Source organism: Centruroides vittatus, unplaced genomic scaffold (genome assembly GCF_030686945.1).
Source record: "Centruroides vittatus isolate TY-2023 unplaced genomic scaffold, ASM3068694v2 scaffold_1015, whole genome shotgun sequence".
NCBI classification, from domain to species: Eukaryota; Metazoa; Arthropoda; class Arachnida; order Scorpiones; family Buthidae; genus Centruroides; species Centruroides vittatus.
In genome coordinates, this window is record NW_027122666.1 from 1533098 (window position 1) to 1560633 (window position 27536).

The 27536-nt window shown below is 28.5% G+C and overlaps 1 protein-coding gene across 6 annotated transcripts in view; it reads left to right on the forward strand.

Annotated features, from left to right (window-relative positions):
• Khc-73 (Kinesin heavy chain 73) overlaps positions 1-27536 on the forward strand; it is a 121245-nt gene that overhangs the window by 83853 nt on the left and 9856 nt on the right. For 4 of the 6 annotated variants that reach the window (XM_067283727.1, XM_067283728.1, XM_067283731.1 and 1 more), the window contains exons 9-29: positions 4756-4867; positions 4941-5153; positions 5230-5334; positions 5407-5541; positions 6773-6909; positions 9387-9496; positions 9621-9761; positions 13073-13262; positions 13766-13816; positions 14011-14173; positions 15348-15491; positions 15576-15725; positions 15872-16042; positions 17657-17830; positions 19619-19776; positions 19851-19983; positions 20063-20306; positions 20377-20503; positions 26969-27024; positions 27098-27225; positions 27301-27516. In XM_067283727.1, the coding sequence (XP_067139828.1) occupies positions 4756-4867; positions 4941-5153; positions 5230-5334; positions 5407-5541; positions 6773-6909; positions 9387-9496; positions 9621-9761; positions 13073-13262; positions 13766-13816; positions 14011-14173; positions 15348-15491; positions 15576-15725; positions 15872-16042; positions 17657-17830; positions 19619-19776; positions 19851-19983; positions 20063-20306; positions 20377-20503; positions 26969-27024; positions 27098-27225; positions 27301-27516 (3058 nt within the window). The remainder of the gene's footprint in view (positions 1-4755; positions 4868-4940; positions 5154-5229; positions 5335-5406; positions 5542-6772; positions 6910-9386; positions 9497-9620; positions 9762-13072; positions 13263-13765; positions 13817-14010; positions 14174-15347; positions 15492-15575; positions 15726-15871; positions 16043-17656; positions 17831-19618; positions 19777-19850; positions 19984-20062; positions 20307-20376; positions 20504-26968; positions 27025-27097; positions 27226-27300; positions 27517-27536) is intronic. The other 2 variants (XM_067283729.1, XM_067283730.1) reach the window with 1 other exon arrangement.

Consider the following 27536-nt stretch of genomic DNA (forward strand, 5'->3'; position numbering starts at 1 on the left):
GGAGGGGAGCCGCCGGCAGGTCGCCATGTGCTAAACATCACTAGTTATTGATTCACGGTAGTTCTTGAACAAAGTAAAAAAAAGGGGGAAAACGTCTACTAAAGGCAATTTTAATGGCAAGCTACGTGACTCCCGATCGTGATAGCGAGGCCGACTTAGTGGAGAGAGCGACACGACTCCCTATCATCGTGCGATCTCTGGAAAAAAGTATGATAACTATTATTTTTCGTCTTCGGTCCAAAAGTAGGGTATCATTGAACTCGTCTCGGTCTCCTGAGTTCAGACATATACTCAAAGACCCGAAATTCCATAGGTGGTAATCTATAGTATCCCCAATAATTACTCATCACAATATAAATTATGTACAACAAATAAATAAATATTACATATTTACACAGAACTAATGATAGAAAATTTTTACATACCATGTTTCTATAAAAATAAACAATAACATTAATAGCCGATACATTCTAACCTATACGCCATCAATGCCATAAGATATCGGGCCAGATAAAGGCTATAGTATTATTTTAATTATGAAATAATTTGGTACTAGAGTGAGGTGTTAGGCACCATCTCTTATTAACATTAATAATTATAATTTAATTAAATAATTTAGAAATATACCATATTTCCGCACATATTTTTTCACACCTGTATTTCTAAGAAATGTTTTTAAAGAAAACAAAATATTTGAGTATTTTTCATGTGAAAAATGCAAGACTTCTTATACTGAATTATTTAGTGTAGGAGATAGGACATGAGTCAGCCAGCAAGAATTTTTATGGTAAATAGGCACTTTGTTAACCATCATTCTCTAGTATAGGCTTAACAGTATGGTATCTTTGTACTTGCTGGAGACTATGAGGGTAGGGAATAAGGACAGTTGTTAACTGTGATGTTTTATAGCACTTTAGTAGGTTTCTTAATGTCATACAGAGTAATGTTAGTTGAAACTTTGTGAGATGGCAAGAAAAAATAAGTTTTACCACACAGTATAAAATTAAAGTAATCTGCTTTGGAAACAGAACAGAAATTGAGGTGCCGAATGAAAATTCGGTGTTAGTGAGACACTTGTTTGCTACTGGTGTAAACAAAAAGAAACTCTAAGCAACGAAAGATCTAATATGGGAGTATTTTGTGGTCCCAAGTATCCCCAACTTCAAGAAACAGTGTGTTGAAGAAACACAATGACAGCTGATCTGTAACACATGATATGTTGCAATCACGGGGTCACAGTGTTGCTTAGACATAAAATATTTCTTCTCTCAAGTTTAAGACTAGTCAAGGATGGGTCAGATTTATGAAGAAAAAATGTTTTTCTCTACAGAGACCTACATTGCACCAAAGATTGAATAAATAGTGACTAAATACTGATATAGTCTACCTTTGAAAATAATACACATATTTTTCACATATTGACTTTTGATTAGTAAGAAATGGCAAAAAAGCATAAAAAATACTTGCAGAAATACAGTAGTTCTTAATTTCAATTTAAAATCTATTCAATTAACTGCATGTTCCAATCTGTAATGAAGTTTTAATCTTAAAAAGCCTTAAATAAAAAATTTAAAGTGCTTATTTTAAAACTTTTTACTTCTTTTTCTTGTATTATTGAGTGCATGGACATCCACAGAAAATTTTACAGGGTATGGCAAAACTTGGAGTCAAATGATCACATCAATAAATTTTTATTTAATTATTTAATTTTTTGAATTTTCTTTTAAACAAGTAGATTATAGAACACTGTACAGTATTTTATCAATACAAAATGTCAAATCCATCCCATGTTTGAGGGTGTAAAGTTACATATCTCAATCACTTTTATGATTATAATTTGTGGAATTTTTTACTCAATCCCAGGGCAAGTGTTTCATTTATCCCCCTCTGTAGACACCCATGATTAAATGCATCTCTTAATTAAGATCTTTCGTTGAGAAAGATGCTCATATATTTTTATTTATCAAATAATCCTGTTTGTATTTTATTAAAACAGATATCTTAAAATTGAAACTTTAGCACTAAAGACATATTTCATAAAATAAATTTTTAAATTAATGAATGCTTTTGTAATCATTTACTTCTTTCTTTAACAAAGCATACTTAATTTATAAACTAAGTGTTAATTCAAGTGTGTAATTAGAATAAATGAGTGGTAACTGTATTTATCATTAATTATAAATATTTTTCAGATATAAAGCTGTCTTGTTTGGTTTAATTGCAAAGATAAAATACTAATAAATGATCTTAAACTTTCCCTTTTAGACAAAAATTAACACATACATCATACTTGATTTTTTAAAAAAATAAATGCTTTCATTAATATAGTAAGTTGATTAAAATATTCATTAACTGTAAAATTAATGAATGGTTTCAACAATTCTATTAGTATGATGGATGATACCTATGCTTTTGACATTCAAAACATTCAACATTATTTATAATTTTAAAAGTTTTAAATTAGATTTATAAGATAATTACTAAATCTAAATTTAATTTTTTTTTCATTAAAATTTAATAATTTTATTTTATTGTTAGAAATATAATGGAAAATTATAACTACTGCTTATAAATAAGCAGTTTGATAAGATTATTCAGAAAATAATTGTTGATCTTGACTAAAACTGTTAAATTCATTTTTAGATTTTGTATTCAAAGGCCATTGACTATGCATTACACAACATTCTTGTTTTGTTTGAACTATTCACTTGATGAATGAGCTCAAGAACACACTTTACTTGAATTATGCAATTTTTAAGCAATTTTGTAAAAAGAGATTGTTTGTTTTTTTAAGTTTTACATATTTTTATGCTAATATTTTAACATTTTTAACTTTTTATACAGGCTTTTTATACTTGCATATTTTTTATTTTCTTACTTTGTTATTGTTTGTTACTTTTATTGTTTATTTTTAATCAGGTTTTGCTTGGGGGTGGTAATTTCTTGTTCATTACAGCATTACCAAATTTTAAATTTAGTAATAAAGAATAAATATTGAAAGAAATTCCATATCAATAGAAAAGTTAATATATTTGTGTCTGTTATATTGTTTAACAGCTCTTTGAATCTGCCTAATGGCATTTTCACCATTGGATGTATGTTATGAAGTAAATTAATGTTTAATTTATTCATTGCACATTAATTTAGAACTCCTATTTTAATTATATGTACTGTATATACTTAAGGTAACAAGATAAGATATCTTAGTTTAAAGGTAAAAATAACTACAAAGATTTCTATTAAAGATGAGATGCTTGAATTTACACTTACCTGTGAACCGAATCATTTTATCTATAAATTAATGCATATGCTAGGAATAATATTGAAGTTTTGTTTGACATTATTAGTTTAAAAAAACAGAATAACAGCACAAGTCTCTTTATCTGGTTAACAACTAATATATGAAGTTGAATTTTTTTTTGCTTTTTCTTCTATCTTTAAAATTCCTTGATTATTCAAATTTTTAAATAAAATTAAGTTTTAATTTTAGATGAGTACCACTCTACAATTGACTGCTAAGAGTACTGTGGGATGTGTGCCATTCCACACAGTAATATGGTTTTTCTGTTGTCCCAAAAGAATTATTTATTTTTGATTTACTGATATGTTATAACAGGATGTTTCAACTATAATAAACAAAATAAAAGCAATAAGAAGCAAACATTTATTTTTTTATCTCTAATGTAAAGGAACAAACCTTATGTAAACACTAACAGTACAAAGGTTGTGTTTTTTCATTGTAAGGTGTTAGACAAAATAACTTAAATGGTACTTACATTATGTCTACATTGCATGTACAAAATTTGACAAAAATAAAAAAAAGAAAACCATTTTTGATAGTGATATTGAATTTCCCTATCTAAAAAGTACACTGAGCATGAGAGTGTGTGACCATCCCAAACAGCCTGTAAAATTTAGAATTATTATTTCTTACGTCTGTGGCTTTGGCTATTTATTAGATATACAAAAATAACTCACAAAAAATGAAGATTTTCAGTGAAATAATGAAAGAAATGTGAAAAAAACACATGTAGAATGGAGTGTGTCATTCACTCCATGTGAATTTGTGCTTTATTTTTAATCCAATAAGTTTATTATTTTTCTGTTTTATGATAGTTATAAATTGTTTTATGTACAAAACACAAGAAATAGATAACAAAGAACAAAAATTTATTCATTTCTAAAAAATGAAATAAGACTGATCTTTATATTTTGTCATCAGTTGTTTTTAATCTCCATTGCAATCTGCATATAATAATACTGTGATCTTTACAGTTATTATGCTTGCTTGCATTTCATAATACCATTTTCGTTTTGTGATCTCTCTCACTGGGGCACAAATCAATTATTTTCCCCATCTGTTGACTGGGATGTCTTTTTCAATCTGTCAAAGCAATTCGTTTGTTGTATTTTCATTATCAATACAAATATACCTCTTTGTTATTATTTTTACTTACTAATTGAAAAAATGGTAAAAATCAAAAAAAATTTTTTTTTAAATTTATACACAAAGACTGTGCAGTGTGATACATCTCAAACAAGCTCAGATCACTAAATGAAACTATTCCATGTGCATGTAACATTTGCTACTTGTTTATTGCTGCTAGATAGGAAAAGTCAGAAAAGAATTAATGTTGCCAGAAAAACAGAATGAAAAAATTAAAAAAACAATACTTTGCATGAGGTGGTTCACATCCTATACTACTCATCCAGGTTAATAAATAATTAAATTAATAAATAAATATTTTTTTACAGATCACTTACAACTCTTGGTCTTGTAATATCAAAATTAGCAGATCAAGCCTCAGGAAAGGCCAAAGATAAATTTGTACCTTACAGAGATTCTGTATTAACATGGCTACTAAAGGTAAATTGTTTTGTTTAGTTAATTATATACAATATTAAGTAGTTTATGCATAAATATAACACACAAATTTCAGGACAATCTTGGTGGTAATAGTAAAACTGTGATGGTTGCAACAATAAGTCCTGCAGCCGATAATTATGAAGAAACCCTCTCAACATTACGTTATGCAGATCGTGCTAAACGTATTGTCAATCATGCTGTCGTCAACGAAGATCCAAATGCTCGTATTATTCGCGAATTAAGAAAGGAAGTAGAAATGTTACGTGATCAATTGAAACATGCAACAGTAAGTGGTTCTGTTATAATACTAAAAAATATTCAAAATATATTAAATTGTGTATATTAATAAATATCTTCTGTAGCAACAAGAAGATATCAGTGAACGTCTTGTTGAATCCGAAAAATTAATGAAAGAAATGTCACAAACTTGGGAAGAGAAGTTGCATAGAACTGAAATCATACATCAGGTATGTTTTCTGTTAATACATATAATTTTATTTATGAATCTTGTTTTTAACAAATTTAAAAATGAATTTTAGGAAAGGCAACAAGCCTTAGAAAAGATGGGAATTTCAGTTCAAGCTTCAGGAATTAAAGTGGAAAAAGATAAATATTACTTGGTTAATTTAAATGCAGATCCATCATTGAATGAACTTCTTGTATATTATTTAAAGGTATTTATTTAAAATATAGTTTTAGTTCTTTTGATACTTTTAAGAAGAAATAGTTAAAGCTTAGTTAAGAAAATAATTTTATTTTCATTTAATTCTGAAATTTTAACCTTATTGGCCAGTAATATTGTAATTTTTTTAATAAATATTTGATTATATTTCCACAAAAAATATTTAAAAACTGTTATTTGTATTTTTTAATACTGTTTAATAACATCATTAAAATTAAAATATATTATTTATTGAATTAAATTTATATTTAGATATCTTTCTTACAAATTGAATGGTAGTGCAGTTATAAAAAAATTTTATGTATTTCTTCCAAATTATGTTGATAAAAAAGAAGTTTCTTTATATTAGTATAAACTGATCTAAAAAAATAAAGCTTCTAGAAAGCAAAATAATAAATAGAAGCTTTTGAGCTCTATAGAGATTTACAGCTATATTTATGTTATTTATAACCTGGCAATGAGATTAATTGAAAGTTGATAGTAAACTACATAAAAAAATGTCAATTTTTTCACACATATCTTAGACTAATTAAAATTTTTAATTCAATAAAAGAGAAAGTATTTAAAATCATAAATCAGTGAATAATCAAAATTCTTTTCTCTTGATGAATCAATTAATTTACTAATTGCCAGGTTATAAATGTGCTATTACTCTAGTGCTTCATTACTTTCATTTTCTTATAAGTCATATCTTATTAAGTTCTTGTAAAAAAAAAATGAAAATTAAATAAAATTACTGTTACTCGTTTTTTGTGTTTATTATATATTTAATAATAATATTATTGTGACATTGTCACAATACACATCTGCATACCACACTGAGATAATGATAAAATAGGACTCTCTACAACCAATAACTGGTGCAAAGTACGGCTAAGCAATAAAAAGAATAAATGTTTTCATAACCACTTCTGGGTTCTTCCTCAGTTTTCTTAATTCTAAATAAGCTGGATCTTCCAAATTAATTTGAGAATATAATATTCAAATATAAAATCGAACAGTAACATAAAGAGTTCGAATAAAGGGAATTTATGCGCAGGCGTTTCCCGTGTCATCTTTAAATAAGATCAAACACTAAATATCACTGTCAAGCATATCCGATTATTGATTGTAGAGAGTCTTATTTTATCAAGTAATATCATAATAGTATTTTTTCAAATATTTTGTGTTTTTATCAATAGATTTGTATAATTAAAATATACATTTTTTTTTTTTAATATCAGGATAAAACATTAATTGGTAGACCTGATGCACCAGTTGAGCAAGATATTCAACTCAGTGGATTAGGCATTATGCCAGAACACTGTATTATAGTTATTGAAAATTCTGATATCTACATAATACCCATGGAAGGTGCTCGGTAAGATAGTTTTTGTTTAATTCTTTTAGTTAAAAGAAGTTAACTAAACAGCCTGTGGTCTCCCATTGCTCCACTAGACTCAGACTTAGGGATGTAAAAATTAAAAATAATAACAATAAAATAATGAAAAAATAATTTTATGTAGAAATCATTCATAAAGGAATTAGTGCAAATTAAAAATGTAAGCAGGGACAAAATAAAACATTTCAGCTGAATAGTATTAATACAGGAATATATTTTGCATGAACAATGCGGTAGTTCTAATGATGGGTTTTAATAGCAGTGACCTTTGCCCTTTTGATATTTAAAAATCTGCAAAAATACAATTATTTCAAAGTTAAAATTATAAAATAGAATAATTTCATGTAAAAGTGGCACTAATAAATTGGAGGCAATGGTACTATAGGCCTAGGGATGCCGTGTTTTCTAATGTGCCACTGCAAACTTCCAAACATTCAAATAATATAATATATATATATATATATAGTATGTATGTAAATATTGGTTCTACTGGAAAGTTCTGTCCGTTCCAGTTACAATAAGTTTCAACAAGTATGCGCATATTCAGTTGACGCATATTTGGCTCTCTCTTTTCATCACTGAATGTATAGATACTGACCTAGCAAATGAACTAAAACAAAGATGATTCATGTTAGTATTAAGTGAGATGCGATCGTGTTCCCATGGATACTGATAAAATTCATTTACGCCACTGTATTTTGTACGAATTCCAACAAGGAAGAAATGCTACAGAAGCATGTAGAAATTTATTGAAAGTGTTTGGTGAAGGTACAGTTTCTGATAGAACATGCAAAAGATGGTTCAAAAATCGGTTAATGTTACCTTAGGTAGCCAAGATGGCGGCTTGTCTCTAATTCCAGCAAGGAAATAGTGGGACGCACGTTCTAACCTAACCTAACCTATTCTAATAATTTGGTTACTAATAATTATGGTAGTTTATTAGAATAGGTTAGGTTAGGTTAGAACATGCATCCCACTATTTCCTTGCTGGAATTAGAGACGAGCCGCCATCTTGGCTACCTAAGGTAACATTAACCAAAAAATTTTAAATAGGTGATTTCGACCTTTCTGATAAGCCATACTCTGGGTGGCCATCTTTGATTGACGACGATACTGTCAAGATCATGTTAGAGCAAAATCCTTTTTTGACAACATCCGAGATTGCGGGAAGGCTTGATTCAGCTCAACAAACCATTTCAGAACATATTTGGAAACCAGGATTGGTGTGGAAATATTCAAGATGGGTGCCACATGAGTTAAGTGAGAAGAATTTGAATGATTGAGTCATCATATGCACATCTCTGCTTGTACAGAACAAAATCGAACCCTTCTTGACCAGATGATAACTGGGGATGAAAAGTGGATTACCTATAAAAACATCATAAGGAAAAGGACATATTGTGAATTCGGAAAACCTGCCCATCCACCTCTAAATGGAAATTGAGCCTGAGTAAGAGAATATTGTGTATATGGTGGGACATTCGAGGACCAATACATTTTGAGCTGTTAAAACTGAACGAAAAGCTAAATTCGGAAAGGTACTGTCAGCAATTGGATAATTTAAAAACAACACTCCAAGAAAAGAGGCTGGCGATGTTCAATAGGAAGGACATCATACTGCTTCATGATAATGCCAGGCCACATACTGTTTTGGGGACTTGTCAGAAACTCACAGAGCTAGGCTGGGAAATTCTGTCACATCCACCATACTCCCTGGACCTAGCACCCTCTGATTATCACTTGTTTCTGTTCTTACAAAATTTTTTGCAGGGCAAAAAGTTCAAAAACGAAGAAGATATCAGACAAGCACTGTTCAATTTTTTGCCTCTAGGGTTAAGGCAGTTTTTAAAAATGGGATGTACAAATTGCCATTACGCTGGCAAGAAGTCATAAACAATGATGGAAATTATATTATTCAATAAAGTTTATTCAAGGTATGAAAAATTTATTATTTTGTTTTATTCTAAAAATGGACAGAACTTTCTGGTAGACCTAATAAATACTGTATATTTAATTATTTACAAAACTGTAAAATAAGAAGTAATTTCAAAAAATATTATTTATAGATATAAAGAAATTTATCTAAGAAAAAGTAGCTAATATATTTATAAGAATTTATAATATATCTAACTTATTAATAGATTTTATTATAATAGGATCTATTAATAAGCATTTATGAATAAATAATTGATAAATAATAAAATTATAATGCTACAGATTAAAAGACAGAATAAGATAAAATTCATTTTACAATTTATATGAAATATAAAATATGATATTAATAGTAGGCTTTTTATGTATTTAAAGAGGAATGTATTAAAAATTAAATTTATCTTTAATATTTTAATTGGTTTTACATTGTATTATAAATTTGTAAATAGCAATTACTGGTAAATCTTTATATTAGAAGAAAATTTTAATAATAATAATTTTTAAACATTTAAAATGAATTTTAGGACATGTGTAAATGGATCCATTATCACTGATAAAACACAATTACGACATGGTTATAGAGTACTGTGGGGTAATAATCACTTCTTTCGTGTAAATTGTCCAAAAGCAAACAGTGAGTATCAGATTACAATAAATTTTAATTTAAACAATTTAGATTATTTGGTCTTTCTTAACAAATGTTATATACTTCAATACTATACTTGCAAACAACTCATTCAAATTGCTACATTTTATAGCCCCGTCTGCTGCAGAAACTCCAGATCAGCCTATTGATTATGAATTTGCTCGAGAAGAATTAATGATGAAAGAATTAAGTAATGATCCTATTCAGTCTGCTATGAAAGTTCTTGAAAGACAGCATGAAGAAGATAAACATAGTAAATATTTAAATATTCCTAGTAATATTTACATATTCCATAGTAAATATTCCTCTTTTTTTTATTTAAAAATTTTTATATTTACAGTTTTAATCCTGTTAGCCATTAAAATTTAAAGATTCATTATTTATGAATGAATAGAAAATATAGGTTTTTCATTAATTTACTTTCATACTATTCCATTCATTATTTTAATGGTTGTAAGATCTTTCTATTCCTTCATTCATTTATTTATAATTTATGAATTTTCTAGAAGTGAATAAATGATTTGAATCATAAATTTAAGAATATTTAAATCATTATTCATTCATTGATTTTATTTAAAAAATGTTTAAGGTTTTAATTATTTTAAATTTTTTTTGTTGGCAACTTTTAATTTGAAAGTATTAAAAATTTCTGAGATTTAATTTAGATATAATGAGAATAAATTTTACTTTTGGATTTTATTTTGAATCTAGGAATATGTATGTAGCAAAATGTATATGAAAATTTTTATAATTAGATGACATGATTAAAAACTTACAGGTATGTGCCATTTAATGACTGGAATATATTCTGAGAAATATGTCATTAAGCAAACATTATAGAGTGTACTTAGATAAACCTATTTGGCATTATATCTACTACTCATGTAGACTACATGTAATATGATTATAACACAATGATAAGTATTTATGTATCTAAACATAGAGAAAGTATGGGTAGCTACAAATTTTTCAGCTTTTTTATAATATATCATGTATGTGGTTTGTCATTAAGTGGCACCTACCTGCAATTTTCATTTAAAATTTTAAATTTAAGTATTTCTTAAATATGTTAAATTTTAATGCTCTTACATTGTGCAACGAAAAGGTCCTTACTTTGTTGCACAATGCTTGCCCATAACAATTTGTCACATGTAATGCATTCAATTTGAATGGATTCATTTGTCTAAACAACAAAACCACAATAACTATTGCTGCAAATAAACAACTGAGTTTGAACTTGATAATTACATGAATGAATATATTTTTAAACATATAGTTACCTTTTATCTCTTTCTTAATAATAATTTGAACTCCTTAATAGAGAATTAAATAGTTATTGATATATACTGTTGTTGAATTTATTGACAAGTTTAAAGATAAATTTAAAAAAAGTCTTTAATAATTTATTTTTTATATCAATATGAAAATAATTAATATTCATTTAACATGTATTATCAAAAAACTTAATTAAAATTTATCTTCTAAAATTTGAATTTTTGAAAATTGGAAATTGTGGAAGATTTAAAAGAAACATATTAGCATTACAAACCTCAGCAGGTTTTCCCACCCTTCAAATATTTTTTGTATCAATTAATTTTAATTTGTAAACTTTAAATATTAAGCTAATTAAGTGAGTAACATATGTTCAATTATAACAAGATGATTATGGTTGATAACCTGTAGTAATTACTGAATAAAACAATAATATTGATTTTTAAATATTCATATAAAATTGTTGAGCATAATAAATATGAAATTTGAATTGATTTTACTCAGAATTTTCTTATTTTGGAAAATTGTTGAATGCTTCTGATTTATAATATGTTAAATAAAATTTTTTAATTTCAAAATTTAGAGTATATTTCATTATAGATAAATAGATTAAGTTACTGTATATCTTAAATTAATTTCTAAATGCAGTAGAGCGTCAATTATCCAAATCAATTGGGGACTGGGGTTGTTCAGAAAATCGATTTTTTGGATAACTGATTATGTACGAAAAAAAATATTATTAATATAGTATATTAATATATCCCATGTTGAAATTTTTCTCCATTGCATGTCACTTCATGTTGAATTTTCGTTGATGTTAAGCCTAATGAAAATTTTTATAATAATAATTGTGGCTATTGTATCGTTAAAAATTATTTCTTTATTTTGTACAAACAAAATAAATATATTGAAAAATATAAAAACAAAAAAAAATTCTACTTTAGAAGTTAATCTAGTATCAAAAGCGTTCGATTTAGCACAACACAGTCCGACTGGAATGCTTTCGGTTGATCGGCTTTCAGATAATCGACGCTCTACTGTATTGACCTTTATACATATAAAATTTAGAAAATTAAATAAATATTAATTCATTATTTTGATACTCAATATCAAAATAATCCACTAAAGTAAGACAGTCTTTTAATGTTAAATTATGAGGTAAAATAAATACACGAAAATTGTACACCTTTATAAGCATTTTTAATAAATTAAAATTGTTGCTGTTAAATTTATTTAAAAAATATAACAATTAAGGCATGTAATCTTTGTGACATATTCTTTACATAATTAAAACTATTTAATATTGAAAGACAGTCTTTTATTTTATTTATTAAATATTAATTTATGAAAATTCTTCATTAAGATATATTGTATATTGCTTGGCTGCTTAATTATAAAACAGTTACAACATAGTCATCAAGTATTTATCAATATTAAATGCTAAATTATTTCCATGATTTTATATTTTTCTCTCAGAATTTTTAATACATATTTAATTTGCATTCTTTTCAATATGACAAGAAACAACAATTATTATTCATGCATGCAATCAACCATTAATTTATTCTTGATCGAATGGTTTAAATTATTGAAGATTTTAGTGCATGTGATTACATTTGAAAGCTTAAAATACATCAAATTTTGAGAATAATAGCAAAATATCTGTTAAATTAACATATTGTAAGCAGAAAAAAGTAAAATAGAAATTAGCATTATTATAGTTATCCTTCGGATGGTTGGAGGCCATAAAAATCTTTAAAGATAACTTTTCATCATCTTGTATGAATTATAGTTATCACTTGATACATGCATATATTATTTAATATTTTTTAATAAGAGTGAATTGGTCTGAGAAGATCATACAAATAATACTTAAAATTGTCTTCTTATACTAATTAATTGATGGTTATAATTTAGATAGAAGTTTTATATTATTTAGGAATCTATACATGACAATAGAATATTTGTCCTTATCAAGAGACAACCATTCATAATATTGACAGTTATTGAATTAAACAGGGAAATCCAAATATATTTAATTGCTTCAATTGCAATAAACATATCCAAACAGTTTACTTTATTGGAGAATACAAATGCGCAACTTTCTATTCTGAGTACTTTTGGGCCTGATGATGATTTTTTTACAACCCAAAAGTACTTGGGGTAGAAAACGGTACATTTGTATTTTCCAATAAAGTAGACTGTTTTGAAAATCTGAGTGTTCTTTTTCAAATAATCAATGTTATTTTTTCATTGAATAAGATATGTTTTTATAATTTTACTTTATAATAGATGCATTGGAAAAACAAAGGTTGATGTATGAAAGACAGTTGCAAATATTAAGGAACCAGATGTCTCCAAGTACACCTTATGCACCTTATTCCATGGGAGCATTTGATCCTCTGGGATTAGGAAAATTAACTCCAACAGGATTACCAAGTCCAAGCATGCAATCTAAAATGGAAAAATGGGCACGAGAAAGGTTTGTATTGTATTTATTAACTTTGAACATTTATAATAATATCATATATTACTTTTAACTCCTACAGGCTTGGGTGTTTGGGAGAAATATTTCATTTTCCATCTGTCTTCTTGAATCTTTCCTGTTAATGTTTCAAAACTTTTAATTTTTGCATGATAACGAAGCTAACAAATTATTAATTTCTTTTTTTTTAATTACTACAAAATACTTTTTTTATATTACTTTATTTCCATTTGTATTTGCAGAAGATTCTCTCAGCTTTATGTTACTGAATTTAACAGGTTGCATGTATATAAACTAATTTTACTGCATGTTCTAAGTTTATTATTTTTTAACATGTTACATATATTAGTAAAGTAATACAAAAACATTTGTTTTATTTAATTTTTAAATTATAATTTTATGCTTTTACTTATTTACTTTGGCATAATTAACTAGTAATCTTTTAGTTAAGGGGCTTGCTTTTATTGCATGCTGCTGAACATCTATCTTTTTTGTAACAGACTTCACGAAGACAGTGTTGTAGCTCCTGGAAGTACAGATGATTGGGGATGGTATGGTAGTATGTGTTTCTTTCTCTGTCATACCATTAATCAATAAATTTCTTTTATTTCAATTAATATAATAAGGGTCTTGATTAATTAAAAATTATTTGATACTTGTATTTTGTTAATAATTGATATAATATTAAATACAATAAAATTCTGTTTTTAATCTTTTCACATAAAATTTTTGATTGCTATTACAGGGATGAACTATTTAAAAAGAGTCTAGCAAAGTTAAGATGTGATATTGTACGTGCAAATGGTCTTGTAAGAGAAGCTAATTTTCTTGCTGAAGAAATGGGGAAACAGACTGAATTTAAAGTGACGCTCCAAATTCCTGCCGCAAATTTAAGTCCAAATCGTAAGGTTAGATATTTTAATACATTAACGTGTAATTCGTGTCCAATCAAAATCAAGAAATGTCAATTGGCAATTGGCAAATAAGTTTCAATTGAGAACTGAAATTTTTCAGTGATTTAGGAATGTTGTAATTATCTAAGGTACTGAGAAAAATAAAACAAAACAGTTAATTTTTATATCATACATTCAATTATATAAAACTTTGTTTTCATTTATATCACAGATTTTCTCAGCTTTCAGACATTAAATATTGAGCTTTGAGATATCGAAGTTTACTTAAAATTTTGATTCATTGATCCTACACTATAATAATTAACATTGCAACATTATTAATTGATTTTTTTTACATTTTCAGACATTTTAATGATTATGCCAACATTAAAATTTTTAGAAACTCAAATATAATTTATTACACAAAATAATTGAAACATGTATATATGTTTCAATTGATAATTATAATTTAAAGATAATTTTTATGCTAACTTTTGGGATCAGTTAAACAAAAAAATGTGTGAGAAAAGACTAGATTTATTAAAGAAAAATACCATTTTTCATCAGAATAATTTGTGCACCTAGACAAGAGTTGTTTCTATGGCAAAAATCAGGGAACTAAAGTATGATTTATTACTTCATCCACTTTATTTGCTTGATTTGGTTCTGACTTTTATCTATTCCCCAACCTTAAAAAATTCTTTGGTGGTAAGAAATTTTCATCAGTCAATCAGTTGAAAGTGGCAGTAAATGGTTATTTTGATTACCTTGAAAAATTGCACTCTGGGATGGAATAAAGGCACTGGAATACCACTGGATAAAGTGCATTGAGGTTCAGGGAGATTATATTGAAAAATAAAAATAAAAAACAAAATTACAATAAGCAAATACACCAACAACTGCCATAAATGATCGGGCTAAATTTTGGATATATGATCATAGATTTGAAATGAATTTGGCACTAGAGTTAGGTGTTAGGTGCCATCTCTTATTAAAATTAATAACTATAATATTTAATTAATTAAGATATATTCAAAATTACAATACTTCATATATGTGTATATTCAAAATCAGAATATTTCATTATCAGGCCACAAACTTTTCAAATCACCAACATAACAAAACTTTAATCATATATTGCCAGTTTTATCCAAGTTTATTAAAAATTTAACATTTTTTTTATCTTTAGAAAGGAGCATTTGTAAGTGAGCCAGCCATTTTAGTAAAACGTAAGAATAAGGGAAGTCAAGTTTGGTCCATGGAAAAGTTAGAAAACAAATTAATAGATATGAGAGAAATGTATGAGTGTAAAGAGAAAGGCTTATGTTCAAAAGTAAGAATCTGGTTTCAGAATTTAGAAAATATAGAATTTTTTCATAAATTTTTATAATTGACAAATATACTTTTAAATGAATAGGATGAAGATACACCAAAAGGAATGATAGATCCTTTCTATGAATCACAAGAAAATCACAATCTCATTGGAGTAGGAAATGTGTTTCTGGAAGTATTATTTCATGATGTAAAATTAGATTACCATGTGCCAATTATTAGTCAACAGGGCGAAGTAAGTAACTTTTTAAATAATTTAACCATTTGAAATATAAAAGCTAAGTATTAAAATTCTAAACTTTAGGAAATATTGAATATTATTATTTAATTAATTAACCATATAAATTGACTTTGAATAAAATTTATTATATTCTATTACAGGTGGCAGGAAGACTCCATGTTGAAATAGGAAGAATAGCAGGAACAATTTCTGATAGAGTCGGTGATGCCGGTGCAGATTACAGCACAGATCGGGACAGTATACGAGGTTCATCCTTAGATATATCTGAGAATGGAGATGATGTCGTAGTCGGTAGACAAGTTACAGTTAGGGTATGAAATTTTATATTTACTTCTTTAAAATTTAAAATTATTGAAATTTGAAATTTTTGCAAATAACTACAACACAATATATTTAGCATTTCAAATGTTAAAATTAGATTCAATATATTTATAATTCATTAAATTATAATTCCAATAAAATTTAGCAATTTATTAGTAAAATTCTTCCAATTTTATTACCCATAAAACTTATTTTTGTCTTAAATGTATCATAATATTAAAACCTTTATAAGATTTTATATATTTCATCTACATAAATTCCTGAACATCTAGATGTTTTTTTATCCAGGGAAAATATATTTAGAGCATTTTAAATGGCATTATTGTTGGATTTATGAACATTCATACGAATTTAATTAAGTATTTTTTTTTTATATTAGTAAGCTACTTTAAAAGATGTAATCTATTACAAAAATATATATTTTTATAATCTTTTTTTCATTCTTCATTAAATTGAAAAAAATGGAGTTGCTTGTTGTGATTACTACCAATTTCTCATTTGATAAAAATCTTTCTATCAGCGTCATATTTTCTAAATCTGTTATCTTTAAAATCTTGATATAGAATGCAGTGATTTGCTCTAAAGATTTTCTTTCATTTTCATCTGGTAACAAATATGTCAAGTGAATTTTTGACATGCGTATGAGAAAAATATTCTAGCAGGAAGGAAAACTCGCTGAGTATGTGCATCACAGAGCTCGCAAAAAAAGGTGCTCAAACAGAGCTACAATCCATTTTGGGCTCAAACAACACTACTCAGATGCTGTAGCAACCAGAAACTTGTGAGGAGAGATTCCCATATAAAGACAACAACCTTGGAACTATGCAACACTCCCACACTTGACCTGTCCAACATATGGGTTACCCTATATAAATGGTTAAACAGTGATTTACATCAACTGTCACACTGTTAATGTGGATCTGCATTTGATGTTATGATGTGATGCATCATAACATCGAATGTAATCAAAGTTTGTAGCTTGCTCATAATGGTTTTTAATTCTAAAATTTTTAATTTAAAAAATATACTAGATTTGTTCTTGTCATTTTTTTTCTACTGGAAGAATTATTTTTTTAATAATAATGTTTATCAGTGGAAAAATGTAATGACATGATACACTTTTTATCTACGTGATCTTTTTGCTATCTTCCATTTTAGTCAGAAGAATGAAAATAAAATGAATAAAAACTTTTTATCAAATTTCTAATAGGAAATATTTTATAATAGATTGGATCTTAGTTTATCATTATATATATATAAGTTGGTACACAATGAGTTTACTATATAATATAGAGACAAAATATTTCTTTTCTGATTTGTTTTTTTATGTCAAAGTAGTTTGCTTGTCAATAACTGATCCAATTGATATTAAAGGTAAGGTTTATATTATTTGAGTTAACATCATCTAACAATTCAATCCTGTACATCAGTTTCAAGCAACACAGACATATTTTCAATGTATATCGAGTGATAAAATAATTTTGCTTTAGAAAAATTGAAATTCTTACAAATACAAGCAAGAATTCAGCAATCTTGTCATTTTTAAGATATCAAAAACTAATATATTTTTAAAAAATATTATAAACAACTTTCTATGTATTTAGGTTACAATCAAGGCTGCAACTGGATTACCTCCATCTCTTTCCAATTTTGTATTTTGTCAATACACATTTTGGGGTTTTCCCGATTCTATAGTGGTTCCACCTATAGTGAATCCAGATTATCCAGCCACACGCAAAGGAAAAGATCGGATGACTTTCAAATTTGATCATGTTAAGGTAATTTTTTATTTTGAATATTTCTGTCTAAGCTTTACAGTTGTCATTTAATGGACAGCAACTTTTATTTTAAAATTTATTGCTGGAATTTAAAATTACTGTTGAATATAATGAATTAACTGATTTAAAAAATTTTTATTAATAAGTTATACTTTATAATATAGTTAATTTAGCAATAATAATTAAACCCATAGATAAATGAAATAAAAAGTGATGTTTCAATAGAGAGAGAAGTTATAAAAAATTACAAAAAGATTAAAAGTAACAAGCAGTCAAGCACTTTTGAGTTATCATGATATATCATCAAGAACACCTACAAATGTTTATAGTGAATGCTGTTCTCTTAGAGACAAGCAAATAAATGTAAACAAAGAGATCTCTATAGTTATAAAAGAAAAAAATTCTATAAAACGTATTAAGTTTCTCATATAATTATGAATTATATATTGTAGGATGAAATATTGACATATAAGGGTACATTTATAGTAAACTAGTAGGGATTGATAAAGCTATTATAGTTCTAACCAATATACAGAGATTTATTATATACAAAGCTTACGGTTTTGTAATTCAAATATTCTACATGTTCATAAGCTTTTTGAATACTTTTCCAACATTCTATTTTTGAACATGTAGATCTGAAGATGGAATGGCTTGGTCCCAAAAAAATTTAATTTAAAATAAGCCTGAGCTCCATCAAGTATTTTAATGCCAGTATTTCCCTTTGTTTTTCTAATGAAATCATATGATATGCTTAATTGCTTATCAAAGATTATTTATTATATTTATTTACAATATATTATTATTAGGTTTTAAATATTTTGTTTATTTTTGAGATTGATTTAAATTTTATAGATAAGTTTTCTCTTAAAATATAAATATATATAGGAATCCCTCACTAATGCATACCTTATTAGTGCAAACTGATTCTTTATCCTTTAACTAGTTGATCTTATGGGACTTTCTTAAGGTACTGTACATCCCTATTAATATGAAGTCCACTTGTAGTGCAAAGTGGAAATTAGAATCCTAACATTCTATTAATTCTGATGATATGAAGAAAAGAGAGAGAGAGAGGAAAAAAAAACACCTATAAACTTTTGTCTCCTTAACCTTCCACATCACTGCTTCTGAGCCACTTAATGCTCCTATTGTCATTTTGACAATAGAAGTGTTAAGTAGCACAGAAGCAGTTATGACAATAGAACTTAAGAGGCTCAGAATTCTTTTTCAAATTTCTAAAGCCTTTGTCAAGTATGTTACATTGCTTAACCAAGATTCAATCAACAAATTGCACTGTACTATGAAATCTTGTATTTGTCAAAATATTCTTCTGCAGTAATCCTTGGATAATGCAGAACCTCAGTTAATCAGGATTTTACTTTATTGATCTCTGCTTTGCTGAGGAGACTTCTCTGTATCTCATTTGTAAGCGTGCCAATCTCTGCTCAGGTAAACTTGTTCGTCTGGATTTTTTGACCCCTGGTGACGTCCCTCAACTTTTCATTTGCTGTCTTTTTTTAAACAGTTAGACTTCTGAATTAATTTCTGGGTACCTAATGGATCATTTAGGTCAAAGTGCTGGTCTCCACTTACACAATAATTAACCATCTTTGCTTTTATTTACTAATTATAAGTTCATGTTTTAATTTCATTTTAACCGTTTAAAGTTAATTGCATATTATGTATTAACTCATTAAGCAAATAATTAAAAATAAATGTTTAATATTTAATATAATTGTTTTGTTTCGTGAAATCTATCTTATACTAGAAAATAAAATGTTTTAGGAATTCACTGTAAATGTTAACGAAGAATTTCTTGAACACTGTGCTGAAGGAGCTTTATCCATTGAAGTTTGGGGTCATCGTAGTGCAGGTTTCAGCAATTCAAAACCTGGCTGGGAAGTTGATGCTCAGTTGCAGAGATCACGATCCTTAGCCGACAGGTAGGAATATAGAATAAAATATACAATAGAAATTGATTTTTGATAAGTTAAAGTTTATAAACTACTATTTTTAGGTGGGCCGAATTAACTCGTAAAATTGAATTGTGGGTAGAAATCCACGAGTTGAATGAACAAGGTGAATATTCACCTGTTGAAGTTGTTCCTAAACTTGATATTTTGACCGGAGGGATCTTTCAGTTAAGACAGGTAAATTGTAATACTGAATATATTATTATTAAAAAGCTATCCAAATGAATGTTTTTAATTTAAAAAAATAATTTACAAGGGTCAACAACGTCGAGTAGTAGTAAGAGTCAAACCAGTTCAAAATTCCGGAACTCTTCCTATCATATGCGAAGCCATTACCAGTGTTGCTATTGGATGTATCTGTGTTCGTTCCAAACTGCAAAAGCCATTAGATTCCTATCAGGAAGAGGATCTTACACTGTTAAGAGAGAAATGGTCAGAGGCATTGATGAGACGTAGAGAATATCTTGATGATCAGATACAGAAAATCATCAATAAGAAAAGTATTTTTAATTCATATTTATAAGGATAAGTTTATTAATTGTAATAAATTAAAATTAACAATAATTTTAGCAAAGGCAGACCAAGATGTAGAACGAGAACAAAGTTTAATCGACCAATGGGTTTCTCTTACGGAAGAAAGGAATGCAGTTTTAGTTCCTGCTGCTGGTTCAGGTATACCTGGTGCTCCAGCTGACTGGTAGGTTCTTAATTTTATTCTTATTTCTATTTGATTTTCATGTATAAACTGCATTTGCTTGATTCTAAGAAGCACCATGAGTTTGGAAGTTAAATTTTAACAGTGGCGTGCCGTCCTTGGAAACAGTGGAAGTGCTGCTTCCCTTGTATTTTCTAAAATATAAATTTTCATATTTTAACGTAGTTTGAATTAATTAAAATTAATATTTTATTATAATTGCATTATGTATCTTATTACAAATTTCTATACTACATGTGAAAAAACGATAAGATTGCTATTGTATATTCGAATATCAATGGCAGAATGGAAGCGCTGTATTGTCGAAACTAGGTCAGCGTCCAAGCAGCCAAATTATACGCATTCATGCATGCGCTTTACAGAGCACCAACCTCACACGGTTTAGCTGGTGGAAGCTACACATGTATAATGCTTCCAATATTTCTATCCAGGACTGGTTCTGGGCTGTTAGCCACCTGACTGCTAGATATTCAGCCGCCCTCACCCAATTATGTGAATCATGAGTAGACTAGATTTATAACTTAACCCAACCGATAGGAGTTTACTGGTATGTTTTTATAATAGTGCTATATAGTTGATAGGAGTTTAAAAAAATCCATTAAAATATTTGATATATTTGATATTCTGCTCTTCCATCTTATATTATTTATGGATTTTAATGTTAAACCAGTGATATTACAATTTAGTATGTCTCATCTATAAGGGAATGCAGAAAAATTGTGTACAATTCTTGTATAATGTTAAAAAATTAACTGTTACTTTGGCAGCCTCATTTACAACCAAATTTAATGAATGAGACATACAAGGTACAAAAAAAGCACTAGAATTTATTTTCCTTAAATTTACGATTTATGTATCCATTGTCATAAAAATTTGTCTTTCCACTGAAAGATGCCAAAAAACGATTAATTTAGAGAAAAATTTATTAGTTTAAAAAAAACATAGGTAAAAGTCATTTATAGTCAGATACCCATTGTTTATATCAAACTGCAAGGCAGAAACCATAAATCGCGGAAGGAAGTCATCTTATGATCAGTGGAAGATCGAATTCATCTTTGATTTTCACCTTTCTTGCGCTCCAGGTAGGAGTCTCGTTACACTTAGTAACGAGGGACTAGACACTCGGGAAGCATGACTGAGAGAGAATGACCAATCAAAATGGACAAAAGAAAAAACAGAGATTGATATAATCCCCAACCGAGGACACCTCACACTCGGTTAACGTTCCAAATAACCAAAATGGCATGTATTAACGCACAAAAAAAGCAGTTTCTCGTCTATTTTGCCAACCTGTAACCTGCCACTTCAGACTTCGTCTGTTGGCGTCAGCAACATGGTCAAAGTCTCCCCACCTGTCTTTTGGACTTGTCAATGCCACTGCCCCGGGGCCACCTTCGATAGACGATCAAAGAACCTTATCGACGCCCAGGATGTCCGAACAGCTGATTGTCCTAAAGCAGGCCTGGCCAACCCAAATTGTTTCGCGGGCCACTTTGATCATGCGTAACATTATGGTGGGCCACAATTTAGGCAAACATGCTTTCAGAAAAGTAAAACAAATACAAAATGAATAAGATTTTATTGTTATATGAAGAGTTCGTACTCGCACTTGCACATTATAACAGTGACACATGCAAATTTTCATTTATTTAATTGTTTTGGTATACACATAACAGGAAACAAAAGTTTTAATAGATATATAATATTGCTTAGAGGGCCACACAATTTAATGTGACGGGCCGCGGGTTGGCCAGGCCTGTCCTGAAGCATACTATTTTGTACATAGTGTAAGTTTATTTTATGTTAAACTAAATGGTTTTTGTTAGATACTTGTCATCTTTGTCTCCTCCACCACCACTCACATACAAATGGACCCTAGACCATCACTGACAAGCAATTGATTACCCCCTGGCTTCTTACAAAAACACAGCTTCCCTATCATCAAATGTCATGGCACGCCGCTGAATTTTAAGATTTTTTTTATGGAGAGAGAATTTTTAAATATAGTTTTCTAAGCTCTAAATAATGGCTGCTGTTGGGAGGTGCTCATTATTGCAGATTTGACTATAATTAATATTATTAAGTTTTATTAAGTAATAATGTTTTAAACCAAATGATCACCGTAATTAATTGTGCTATTTTTTGTTACAATTAATAATTAAAAATTAAGTAATTTGTTACTAGAGATAGATGTTAGGTGCCATCTCTTATTGAAATTGATAATTAAATTATTAATTACAGCAATCATTTGGTTTAGTATTAATACAATGGGATTAGGGATGTTTATATATAATAATATTTTAGAAAAACCAATACAAATGTTATAAAACATATAATAATTGGCAGCTGTATTTCCACACACTTCTGTATATACAATTACTTTCCTTTCAATGCATCTTCAGAATGTCATTTTAAAAGAATTTTAAATATTATAAAGGAGTTTAAATTAAGCACATATCAGTTAAGATTATTTGAACTAATGTGACTGTTGAGCAGTGTGGTCAAAAATTTCTATTACTTTCTTTTATCATATAATTCTCTTATATGACTTCTGATTGTTTTGAATTGTGAATATAAGACACATCTTCATTTCAGACAAATGAAAACAGATGCAATTCTTGCATCTTAAAGATGTAATTTATATGGTATATAAAATTTTATATTGAAGTATTAATTCTTTGTGCCTCTGTCCGTAAATATTTTGTTTATATATTATCCACATAGACCTTGTTTAAAAATAGAACTTATTATACTGGTATAGTTTTGAATTAGCAAAAGCAGGAAACTCAGTTAAAATAAGACAAAATATCTTTATTTTTGTGACGTTGCCAAATTGGGGATGTCCAAATGTCAGGATTGTATGTGGGGTGAAGGGAAGTGGGGCAGGCAGCTGCAGTGACAAATAAACCTGTTTATTTATGCTAAGTCTTACAATCTATAGTGCATCTCATCCACTGTAGGAGCTGGACTGTAGAGTTGACGGCCCCAGGGCAGTCAGTTGAGATGCTTCTATGGGTGTCGGGAAGTTCAGTGATAAAGCATTGAGAACTGGAACAGTCCAAGGCAGGAAGGTAACATTCAGGATGAAGAGTCCAAAGGTAGAACAATGAAGACAAGGCAGATAACTTCACAAGGGAGACAGAAGAGTCTGGTCAGATAACTTGTTGGAAGCTGGGAAAAGTCTCTCTTTGTCCTTGAAATCCAGATTTTTAAAAGATTCTTTTCCCTGGATCTCTAGCTTTTTAATTGGTAGGTTTCCTGTATCTAGGCAGATAATTTCGGGCTATCAAAGGTTTAATTCAACACTATGTATTAGTCCGGGCTACCAAAGGTTTAATTCAACACTATGTATTAGTCCGATCAAGGGAAATTAATCGCACCATGAAACTCCTGCTCATATTTAATTGTTTTCAATTCTCGTAAGTCTGACACACAATCTCAGTGCTATATCTCCTTTTAAGGTTATTTAAAAACTTACTTTTTTCTCCCGATTAATTGTTTTATTATTTTCCGATTTTATTTAGGTTTTACTTCCAGTTTATATGAGCATTAGAATCAAAGCCAGATCCCTTGATTTGACACTTACATTAAAGTTTTAACACGTGAGCTCAAGTATCGCTTGTGCTTCACATTTTCAAAGGAAAGTAAAGATGTTTTGAGTTATTTTCTTCTTTTTGCTAATTTGAAACTACATCAGTATAATAAGTTCTATTTATAAACAAGGTGGATAAAATAAACAAAAATTGTATGTTGAAGTGCTGTAAACACTCTAAACATTATCTTTATTGAAGAAAAAGTTCACTATATTGCACCACAGTCATTTTTGATTAATTGTGTCTTAAGTCAAAAATAAAAGAATAGAATCATACTTTATTCCTTCTGGCTAAAGAATTCCTAGGGCATTTTTAATTAAACATGCTATTGTCATGTGGTTGGTCTCTTCCAAAACTTCAGAATATAGAAGAAAAGTCATACCAGCATTTCTTTTTCTAATGTTCCTAAACTATATTTCCTACAGCTCAGAATGTCAAGTCTTAACTTTCATCAATAGATATCCAGATGTGTTTGCCACTATCTGACTTAATATGTCTTCATAATATTTCAATAGATAAGATTTCCTAATTGTTGATTCATCAGGTATGTTTTCTTAGGTGTATTTCTCCAAAAATTGATGGAACATGGAATTATTCAATTTGTAAAACAGGAAAGCTGTCTGCTGCCAAAAAAGCATTTGTCAAGTCCACAGTAAATTGGAATTGCTTTCCTGTAGTTACAGTTAATGAATCCTTTTCAGTGAGGAGATTTTTCTTGCAGGGATTTATTCAGAGCTGCTTTATGTGCCAGAGTGTCATCATGCTGCAGGATCTAAAACTTTTTTTCCACATTTATAGTCTTCCCACATAACAAAACATTGCCATTGCTGCTAAAATTTGATCTTCATATTTAGCAACAAATTATTTTAGTCTAACATTCCCAGATGTCTTTTCTTTTCCATTGTTATCAGCTGCAGTCAAACTAAACATATCACAGTTTACAATTGTTATATATGACCACCAAAATTTAAAATGATTTTTAAAATGAGATAGTTGGAACATTCTAAAAATAGCCTGCCTTCAGAGAGGCAATGACCTATACAGGATGTTCCAAAAAAATGTATACACACTTTAAATAATTATAAAGTCAGTGTTTATTAAAATACATTTCATTTTCAAAATGTAATAGAACCTACAGATATTATTTAATTGTTTTGTGAATGCCTGTTTTCAAACTGATGTTTGTTCTGTTCCAGGCACTGCTGACAACATTAAGCAATGGAATTGTAAACATCACGATACATTTTGTCTGGTATTTGTGTGCATTCTTGTTCAATGACTGCTCTCAATTCAGTAACTGCTGCAGATTTCATAGCATAGACTTCTTTGTCTTTTAAGTATCCCATAAAAAAAATTAAATGGTGTGAAATCTGGTGAATGTGGAGGGTATTTTACGAAACCACTTTGTCCAATCTACTTGTTTGGCAAGGTCTCATCAAGGTAGGATCTAACATTGTGATGGTAATGTGAGGGTGCCCCATTTTAAACTTATCTCTAATTTGAGTGATGGTAAGTTGTATTGGTGGATCTGTTTGAAACTCTCTCCTAAACTGTCTTTGTACTTCAACTGCATTTTCACACTTCCAGTAGCATTTTAGAATGAATTTCCTTTGTTCAAAGCTTAGTCTGACTTCCATTATTAATTGTAATGGGTTTAACCTAGTAATAAAAAAAAAAAAAAATCAATTGAGCTATTAGCTGTTAAAGTGTGTATACATTTTTTGGGACATATTTTATTGCAGGTGTTCAACTTTGGCCAGAAGTGATTAACTATTCAAATCACAATTAGAAGTGGTTTCAATGTATTTTCTATGGAATGCTAACCCTAATTTAATGTAAACAAAGGGTGATCTATAAAAAACATCAATTACAAAAATTCTATGAATATAAGGTAATGAAATTTAGTCAACTGATAGAAAACAACCAGTAGAAGGATAATCCTAAAGTTTTGATGCTAACACATCAAAGTTTAGTGTAGGAAGGGCTTGGTTTAATTGCATTTGTTTGTCATGCATGTCTCTGAGCTTGAGAATTTTTGATAAAAGGAGATGCCTGTGTCTGTATGTGCTTGAATTTTATGGGGTAAAATCCCAATGGAATTGAACTGATAAAGTTTATACCAAAAATGACAAAAAATTGATAAATAAAGGTACCAAATATGCATTTTACATATGCTTCTATTTATCAATTAGCCTTTAATTCCTTTTTATATATAATACAATATATTTTCTACAAATATATAGTATATAATTTTATTGAAGGGTTATCACACACTTCAATAAAATTATGTACTATGTATTTGTAGAAAATATATTGTATTATATGCTTCTCTGCAAATACATAAGGTTCCATCATTAGTTATAATTAAATAATTTTAAATTTATTTAATTTTTCACAAGACCTAATGCAATTTTGCATATAAAATATATATGTTCCGTATTGATGACTCTGCATTCATTTTAAATAACTGTGATTTAAATAAATAGTTATTAAAATGCAGATGCACATCCTCAAATCATTCACTAATCCCATCTTCCCAATAGGCTGGATTATATTACCATTTCAACCTCTTCCTTAGTGCCAACACTAAGGAAGAAGGTGAAATGGTAATTATATGGATGAGTTGACTAAGATTTAGTGAACCAACTCAGAGCAAGATTGCAGCAAAGAAAGAGCTCCTATATCATACAATAATGGAATAATATTTGTGACAGAATGAAGATGCCCATCCAACAGAGTTGGAATGGGCATCTTCATTACATATTATAGCATAAATTAGCAAACTTTTCAAAATGTTACCAATAACTTTATCATTTAATTAATTTTGTTACTAAATAATGTTTTAAATTTAAAGGGAACCACCACCAGGAATGGAAAAGCATATTCCAGTTATATTTTTGGATCTTAGTGGTAAGTCTATCAATTCAAAAGTTTTCAACTAGTTAAATTAATAAAATTTAAAAAAAATTTTTTAAATAAATAGCTGACGATATGAGTGCACCAATCACAGGAGAAAATGATATCAGGGTAGCTGGTGCCAATTCCATTTTGCCAAAAGAGCATGGTAGTAAACTATTTACACTGCCGATAGTAAAATATTGTGAAAAGGAAGTAAGTATCAGTACTGAAATTATTCTGAATTATCATGTGTGTGGCCCCAAATAATCTGTCAAACTGTTTGATTAGGTTTGTGCTACTGCAGCTTGGGACTCTTCAATACATGATTCTATCAATCTCAACCGTGTAACTCCTCAAAATGAACACGTTTATTTAATCCTAAAAGCGTCTGTTAGGTTGAGTCATCCGGCTACTATGGATTTGATCTTGCGTAAGCGACTTATTATAAATGTATATAAAAAACAATCAATAACAGAAAGGATTATCAAGAAAATTGGACGACAGGTAAGAAGTTGTCTTTACGT